The sequence below is a fragment of the Camellia sinensis genome, chromosome 7 (genome assembly GCF_055761805.1).
Source record: "Camellia sinensis isolate YWXY chromosome 7, ASM5576180v1, whole genome shotgun sequence".
NCBI lineage: Eukaryota > Viridiplantae > Streptophyta > Magnoliopsida > Ericales > Theaceae > Camellia > Camellia sinensis.
This window is the reverse complement of record NC_138967.1, coordinates 93,933,318-93,942,438: the sequence shown is the minus strand read 5'-3', so window position 1 is coordinate 93,942,438 and position 9,121 is coordinate 93,933,318. Positions and strand designations below refer to the sequence as shown.

The 9,121-nt window shown below is 37.4% G+C and overlaps 2 protein-coding genes across 2 annotated transcripts; both read left to right on the top strand.

Annotated features, from left to right (window-relative positions):
• Positions 1-2,731: 2,731 nt before the first annotated feature.
• Positions 2,732-4,578, top strand: LOC145795208 (receptor-like protein Cf-9). The gene has a single exon (XM_082878812.1). It carries the CDS (start codon positions 2,847-2,849, stop codon positions 4,461-4,463), a length of 1,617 nt encoding a protein of 538 aa, XP_082734938.1. The 5' UTR covers positions 2,732-2,846; the 3' UTR covers positions 4,464-4,578.
• On the top strand, positions 4,503-7,249 carry LOC145795958 (receptor-like protein 6). Its single transcript, XM_082880910.1, has 2 exons — positions 4,503-6,774; positions 6,878-7,249. Exon 1 carries the CDS (start codon positions 4,503-4,505, stop codon positions 6,753-6,755), a length of 2,253 nt encoding a protein of 750 aa, XP_082737036.1. The 3' UTR covers positions 6,756-6,774; positions 6,878-7,249.
• The last annotated feature ends 1,872 nt before the right edge of the window (positions 7,250-9,121 follow it).

Genomic DNA, 9,121 nt, shown 5'->3' with positions numbered 1-9,121 from the left:
ATTAAACTAACCGCATTCCTTTCATTCATTAGAACTCCAAGACATAAGTATTACATGTTAACCTCATAACAAAATGCCCTACGGGCTTACAGTTTTCCAAGTTAACACTTGGTTACAACAAAGAGTTCTAACTCGTTTACACATTAAGCCCTTGGCTTGAAATTACATGTAATACATCAAAAGTAAAACGACCAAACTATGCCCGCCACTAGCCTCCCAGCTATGTCCTTGGAGGTGGCATGCTTCCTGTACCTGAAAATGATATTCCCATATAGGGTGAGCCACAGCCCAGTAGAAATACACTAAACCAACCATGGACAATGACTAAAACATTAGCAATTGATAGTTGGTCAACACTGATACAATCACATAAATTACATATTTATGCCAACGACTTACAAGTCCCAATTACTTTTCATTTTCCCTTTTTCAACAGATAAGCATGCTAGCTCTATCATCATTTCCACAGATATGTATAAAAACTATATCTCACTTTCAGATAAGCATAAAAGCTATATCCACATTCTCAACAGATATGTATAACAACAATATCCACAGATAAGCATACAAGCTGTATCCACACTCTACAACAGATATGTATATCAACAATATCCACAGATAAGCATACAAGCTATATCCACACTTCACAACAGATATGTATATCAACAATATCCACAGATAAGCATACAAGCTATATCCACACTTCACAAAGATAAGCATATGAGCTCTATCTTCACTTCTCTAGACAAGCATATGAGCTCTGTCTACGGAGTTCATCCCCTATCTCCTCCCAATACCTATCCGGTTTAGAGGTACATCCCCTATCTTCCCCTAAACCGCGGAGTACATCCCCTATCTCCTCCTCTACACATAACGTATATAAACACATTGGTTCTATATACAATCACACAATACACACAATTAATGTATTCTATCAACCGTCAAGTTCCATGACACATTCCATTGATTAGTTTCCGTTTACCTAATCATCATGCATTGTCTACAACAATCTCGACTATCCTCCACCGATAGCCCAAAGCAGTTATTTCTAAAACAGAAAATAAATGCACAAATGGATATTCAATCAACATTTCATTTCCTCATTTCTCACCAATTAATTATCCCAATTAATTAAATAATGTAATTAGGCCATTTTCCATAATTACCATTTCAACCCTTAGGTTCCATTTTCATCAATGATTCAACAATCATTCCATTTCTCTATGCTAAACATGCATCTAGGTTTATTATGAATAAAACCCCAACTTTTGTAAAATTGCACAAAAGCCCTAGACTTTCACAAAATTACCAAACCAACCCCAACATCTCAAAATACCAAAATTTAAAGACAAAGTCCATAGAGAGGAGTAGGATATCCCTACCTCAAATTCGGAGTCCCAAAGGAGAAGACGACAAAACCCAACATGCTCCAAAACCCGAGATTTTCAGATTAAAATGAAGCCCTCGACGATCAACAACTTTTTTTGTAAAGGCCAAAGGTGAGCAAATCACTCCTACTAGATCAAAACCTAGAGAGAAGGTAGTATCTAGAGAGAAAGACTCAACAATGGTGTTTTTGGAAAAGTAAGAGAGAGAAGAGAAAGTGAAAAAGTGATTTGAAAAGTCACAATTTCGGGACTTTAACCCAGGTCTCCGCTCGAGCGTAAAACACCCCGCTCGAGCGGCCACTCACAGACTTCCGCTCGAGCGGCCAACCTCCCGCTCGAGCACAGAATGCACTCGCTCAGCACTTTTGCAGAACCAGGCCTCCGCTCGAGCTCCCAACCCTACGCTCGAGCTCACAACACTGCACAACAAGATACTGGATGGATGTATTCCCCGCTCGAGCGCCAACACCTCCGCTCGAGCGGACAGGCCAAAAATCTGGGCAACTAGTTTTGGTTTCTAAACTCAACCAACCTGAAACAAACCCGCCCAACACATCCCATAACTCAAATACTAAGTAAGAAAGGATGTAAACAAGATAATAAACAACTACCAACATCCACGGACACATGTCCGGATCACTGTACAACAAGGGTAAACCCGGGATCGCTATACTAAAAAATTCATTTTTTTTTTTTAAACTGCTGGACAACAAAAAATAATGAATCTTACATTTATGCTTTTGCTCAATTAAAAGCAAACCAGTCCCAAAATGTTTTATTACTTGCGTTATAAATAGTCAAGGCATTACCAAGTTTTAATTGATTAAAGGAAAACTATATTAGTAGTCTTTATATTTTTACTCTTGTGTTATTTTTGTTTTTATAATTTCAATTGACTCAATTTCAACATTAATTTATGATTTTATCTCAATTTGATCCAATTGATTACAACTTTTAGTATTTTCTTTTTATAAAAAATGTGCCCATGAGTTGCATGTTTCATATTTTTATAGATAAAAAATTGTAAACTTATTCAATTCAATTCTCAACTAACTCAGTAACATTTTTTCTTTCAACAACCATAATTAATGTTATCAATTAAATCAAATTATAACAAAATTAAAAGTTAAGAATTTGAAATAAAATTAATTAAAATTACTTAAACAAAAATGACACAATAGACAAAATGTAAAGAATATCAACATAATTTTCCCTTGGAATTAAAGACAAAGAATCACTGTTGCGAATTTGGAAGTCATGTGGCTGGTGGACAAAATTACACAGTTGCCGTGCTTGACGGGCTGGGCTGGGTTGCTCCACCACCACTACCCGAGAAGGACTTAGCAGTGTGTATAAGAATGAGTAATACATTTATTCCTTCTCCATCATCAAACTACTATCCTTCCTATACTCTCCTTTTCATATCTCTCCGAATCCTTCTACCTGTAAGAAAACAAAATGAGTTGGGTTATGTTTGTTCTTCATCAATTTCTTCTGTTATTTCTCTTGTCTTCTTCTTCTTTTTCTACTTCTGCACGCCATACCTGCCTTGAGGACCAGAGATTTTCACTTCTCCAATTTAAAACAACATTTACCATAACTGCTAATGCCTCTGTTTTATGCGAATCTGATTCTCATCCTAAAATGGTGTTCTGGAATGAGAGTAGTGATTGCTGCTCGTGGGAGGGGGTCACGTGCGACTGGTCGAATGGTCATGTGATTGGACTTGACCTCAGTTGCAGCCAACTTCAGGGCACCATCCAACCCAACACCACCCTCTTCCACCTTCGTCACCTCCAAACCCTCAATCTTGCCTTCAATGACTTCAATTTCTCTACAATTTCACCTGATTTTGGCTCGTTTGCAAGTTTGACCCATCTCAACCTCTCTCACTCTAATTTTACTGGCCGAATTCCTTCAAAAATCTGCCATCTGTCCAAATTGGTTTCCCTTGACCTCTCTTATTTGAAATATCCCTACTATTCTTCTCCGGTGAGACTTGAACAACACACTTTCAATATGCTCCTTCAAAACCTAACCCAATTAAGAGAACTACACCTTGATTGGTTGAATATCTCTTCACCTTTACCTCATGCTTTGCTAAATCTATCTTCTTTGACATCTCTCAGTCTTCGCAATTGTCAATTGCGTGGGAAATTCTCAGAAAACATTTTTCACTTTCCAAACCTACGAGAGCTCTATGTATGGGGAAATCGGGACCTCATAGGTAAATTTCCATACTTCAATGCAACTAGTTCCCTTCAGTTTCTTGTACTTGGCGTCATAAGTTTTTCTGGCCAATTGCCTGAATCAATCGGCAATCTTAAAGCCTTGAATATTTTGTACCTCCTCCACTGCAACCTTTCGGGGTCCATTCCAGCTTCTGTTTGGAACCTTACAAAAATCACCGATTTAGCCTTCTCATCTAATAGTTTCAGCGGTCAAATCCCCTCATCAATTTCAAACCTTGCAAAGCTTAGAGGCTTGCATCTTTACGGAAACAATTTGAACGGAAAAATACCGGATTCCCTTGGCAACATGAGCCAACTTACTCTCTTGGCTCTTTCCGGAAACAATTTGAACGGTCAAATACCGGATTCCCTTGGCAACATAAGCCAACTTACTAATTTGTATCTTTTCGGAAACAATTTGAACGGTCAAATACCGGATTCCCTTGGCAACATGAGCCAACTTACTCTCTTGGCTCTTTCCGGAAACAATTTGAACGGTCAAATACCGGATTCCCTTGGCAACATGAGCCAACTTACTAACTTGGATCTTTCCGGCAACAATTTGAACGGTCAAATACCGGATTCCCTTGGCAACATGAGCCAACTTACTAGCTTGGATCTTTCCAGAAACAGTTTAAACGGTCAAATACCGGATTCCCTTGGCAACATGAGCCAACTTACTCTCTTGGCTCTTTCCAGCAACAATTTGAACGGTCAAATACCGGATTCCCTCGGCAACATGAGCCAACTTACTCTCTTGGCTCTTTATAACAACAATTTGAACGGTCAAATACCGGATTCCCTTGGCAACATGAGCCAACTTACTAGCTTGGATCTTTCCTGAAACAGTTTAAACGGTCAAATACCGGATTCCCTTGGCAACATGAGCCAACTTACTCTCTTGGCTCTTTCCAGCAACAATTTGAACGGTCAAATACCGGATTCCCTCGGCAACATGAGCCAACTTACTCTCTTGGCTCTTTATAACAACAATTTGAACGGTCAAATACCGGATTCCCTTGGCAACATGAGCCAACTTACTCGCTTGGCTCTTTTCGGAAACAATTTGAACGGTCAAATACCGGATTCCCATGGCAACATGAGCCAACTTACTCTCTTGGCTCTTTCCAGCAACAATTTGAACGGTCAAATACCGGATTCCCTCGGCAACATGAGCCAACTTACTCTCTTGGCTCTTTATAACAACAATTTGAACGGTCAAATACCGGATTCCCTTGGCAACATGAGCCAACTTACTCGCTTGGCTCTTTTCGGAAACAATTTGAACGGTCAAATACCGGATTCCCTTGGCAACATGAGCCAACTAACTTCTCTCGATTTGAGTTATAACTCACTCAATGGAACAATACCATCTTCGTTGTTTGCTTTGCCTTCACTGGTTGACATAGGATTGAGTAACAATAAGCTACAGGGACCAATTCCAGGATTAGTTTATGAACTCCAGAACCTAACATACTTGTGGGTTTCATCAAATAACTTAAGTGGTGTAGTGGATCTAGATAAGCTTCTAAAGCTTAAAAATCTGATCTCTCTTGATCTCTCATACAATGGTCTCTCATTGAGCATCAACAACAGTGTCAACTCTACCTTGACCAACTTTGACACTATAGGATTAGCTTCTTGCAACTTGAGCGAATTCCCAAACTTCTTGAGAGAACAAGCCAGATTGGGTTCTCTAGATCTTTCAAACAACAAAATTCATGGTGAAGTTCCAAAATGGTTATTCAATGTGGGGAAAGATTCATTGCAAAATTTAAATCTCTCTCAAAATTTCATTACAAGTTTAGAGCGTCTTCCATGGAAGAATCTACTGTTTATTGACCTGCACTCCAACTCACTCCGAGGACCGCTCCCTGTTCCACCTAACACCACATATGTTTTCTCTATCTCAAACAATAAATTGACCGGAGAAATCCCTACATTGATTTGCAATCTGAGTTCACTTGGAGTTCTTGATCTGTCTAATAACAGTTTGAGTGGGTTGATTCCACAATGTTTGGGAAACTTGAGCAACAGTCTCTCAATGCTGAATTTAGGGACTAATAGCTTTTCTGGCACCTTTACTACAACATTTACCAAAGGCAATTTCCTAAGGAATCTTAACCTGAATGGCAACCAAATTGAAGGACAAGTTCCGCAATCTTTGCTCAATTGTGAATACTTGGAAGTTCTAGATCTTGGAAAAAACAAGATAAATGATACATTCCCCCACTGGTTGGGAACTCTTCGAAACTTGCAGGTTCTTGTCTTGAGATTTAATAGGTTTCATGGTCACATAGGTACCTTCAAGACCAAGGGCAAACATCCTTTCCCTAAGTTGAGAATTATCGATGTATCTTACAATGAGTTCACTGGCCTTTTGCCAACAAATTATATCAAACAATTTCGAGCTATGATCAATGTTGATGAACATGAAATGAAATTGAAATACATGGGTGACAGCTATTATCAAGATTCTGTGGTGGTGATGATTAAAGGAAATGAGATTGAATTATCAAGAATCTTAACAATCTTATCAATCATTGATTTTTCAAGAAATAAATTCCAAGGAGAGATTCCGAAATCCATTGGGAGGCTTAATTCACTTCGGGGTCTTAACATATCTCATAACAATCTTACAGGCCATATCCCAACTTCACTTGGAAATTTGAAAAACCTTGAATCGTTGGACCTTTACTCAAACAAGCTTGTTGGGGAGATTCCTCAGCAATTGACAAATTTGATGTTTCTTGAGGTACTAAACCTTTCGGACAACCAACTAGCAGGACCAATTCCTCAAGGGAGGCAGTTTTATACATTTGAAAATGATTCATATAGTGGGAACTTGGCTTTATGTGGATTGCCTTTATCAAAGAAATGTAAGGAACTACTGCCATTGCCACCTCCACCAACACTCCAACAAGATGAGAATTCAAACAAGTCAAGCGGATTTAACTGGCAAGTTGTAGTGTTGGGGTATGGATGCGGATTTTTATTTGGAATGATTATGGGATATCTTATGTTTGTAACTCAAAGACTAGAATGGCTTATGACAATTGTTGAAGGAAAACATCATAAGAAGGTGAAAAGGTCTAAGAAGGGTGCCCACCGAAGCAGTGAAAGAAGAAATCAATAAAGACAAATGGCATTATTCGGTGATTGGAATTTATCTTTGCAGCATTACTTTGTTGAATTATCTTTTATGGTTTCTACTTATATGTTATATTTGAGTTATTGATTTTCTTATTTCGAAACTAGGTTTGTTCCATCAAGTAGCACAATAAAGCAATGGTATCCACTTGAAGGGGTGTTTCACCTAGCTACTGCATTTGAGTGGGTGAGCATCTGGACAATAGCCATACAGGACCACTTCAAAAGCTTTACCCTTGCGGCGGTATTGAATTCTAAAGCTTTGTTAAGTCGTTTAGTTTTCTTAAAGCACTGAGTTAAATAAGAGTTTCATGTCATGGTTTTTTGTTGTTTTCTATCTCACATCATGTAGCAACCTTTAGAGATTTGTATTTTTGTATGTAATTTTTTTTTTTAAATTGGATTTCTGTCACAGAAGACTAGGCCATGCCTAGGTTTTAACTTTGAAATGCAATCTTACAATGATAGAATTGTTGTCTATTAGATAGAGAATTCATATTGTAAATAATATTATATGTTACTCTTTGAGTAGTTTTTTACCCGCTACTATTGTAGTCCAGGTGGGCTTCCAACATCATCTCTTCCACAACTTTTTATCAATAAACAAAATTGTTGATAATTTGATTTTCTTTTTCTTCTTCAATGGCGATTGGGGGATAAATTGGAGATATTAACTAGCACTTGTTTCCATATCGATGTGGGAATTTTGTGATTAATTATGGTAAGAAAATGCTGATTTGAAGAGCACTGATTGAAAAGGTCGCAGGCAAGAAAACTATTGGGGTTGTGAACCTTGATTAGTACTGTACATTTCTGTTTGCACTCATTTTTGTAAAATTTCCTACCAACAGGTGAATCAATTGAATGATGACACATGGCAATAAAGTCAAAGTAAAAGTCTTTCATTTGATCAAATGAAAGAATTGTTTAAGTCCATGAATTGTTGAAAATAGTCATAAAGTAGTTATCAAACAATTGTTGGCTTAGTGGGCTGATTTGTGTGAAGTCAAGATTGTGAATTGGAGCTCTATTTTATGTCGATATAGTGCTCTGAATTTTGGGGGATATGCGAGAGATTTGAAGAATTGATAAAGTTTGAAGGCTTGGAAATGAGATAACAGTTACAGCAGTAGTTGGGGGGATAAAATGAATTTCAGAATTTTAAGTTGTTCAGTTTTCTTAAAGCACTGAGTTAAATAAGAGTTTCATGTCATGACTCCTGTTTTTTTTCTCGCATCGTGTAGCAACCTTTTAGAGGTTTTCACTTTTGTATGTAGTTGCTTTTAAATTGGATTTCAGTCATAGAAGACTGGGCGTTGCCAAGTTTTTAACTTTGAATGCAATCTTACAAGTTACAACTCAAACCATTCCCCTTGTTACATTCTTAATCATTTTGAGTAATAGAAATGCTGGCTACTAGATAGAGAATTCACATTGAAAATAATGTTATATGTTAATCTTTGAGCATTGCTTTTACTCGTTGCTATTGTAGTCTATTCTATTTTTTTTGCATCTTCAATGGCGATTGGGGGATCAAACTAGAGATATTTACTAGCACTTGTTCTATAGACTTGGGAATTTTGTGATTAATTGTAGTATGAAAATGGTGATATGGAGAGTATTGATTGAAAGGTCGCTCATATTTATTTTTTTGTGAAATTTTACTGGTGCAAGTGTTGCCATGAATAGGAACATATTAGATATTTTAAAAAATCAAGTTGTTGAGTTGATGCCAGGTTGTTTGATAAGTAAAAATATTGGCTTAGCAAATTCATGTTTGAGTTTGGTATGTGTATCATTAAAAATATTAGTTACTCCATGAAGGAGATAAAAGGATTTGTGTAGTTTTATTGGCTGGCCACAAGCTCACACATCCAATGAAGATATTAATCTCCATATTTAAGAGTATTTTGGTATCCTGCAACCCAAAACCCTGGTGGCAATAATTAGGGAGCTTGGGTAGCAGGTCGTGTGGTTTAGGGACCAGTGAGGAAGTAAATGTCACACATGAGACCATAGGATTTACATGCCTAAGGTTATATAGTTATCTTTTATGATTTGGCTTTGAAAAGGTGAAAGAAAGGTTCTAGACTTTGAAACGTTTGAAAGAGCTAGAACAGACTTGGATTTAAAGGGGTGATAGGCTGTTAAAATTTTATAATTGTGGCAAGAATTTTTTAAACAAAATTTTGGGATCCCAGTTTGTGTTTTGGTGGATAATGATTGGAATGACACGAGTTAATGCCTTCTGTCACTTGTGGGGGTCCGATTATGGTTAGCATTTGGATTTTGTCACGTTTTTCATGTGGCTTTGTTCTAGGAATCTTCATTAAATACTTTATGACAAAAAAT

Excerpts from the sequence above, each read along its gene's own strand:
- LOC145795208 (XM_082878812.1), top strand. The coding sequence starts at position 2,847 with ATGAGTTGGGTTATGTTTGTTCTTCATCAATTTCTTCTGTTATTTCTC.
- LOC145795958 (XM_082880910.1), top strand. The coding sequence starts at position 4,503 with ATGAGCCAACTTACTCTCTTGGCTCTTTCCAGCAACAATTTGAACGGT.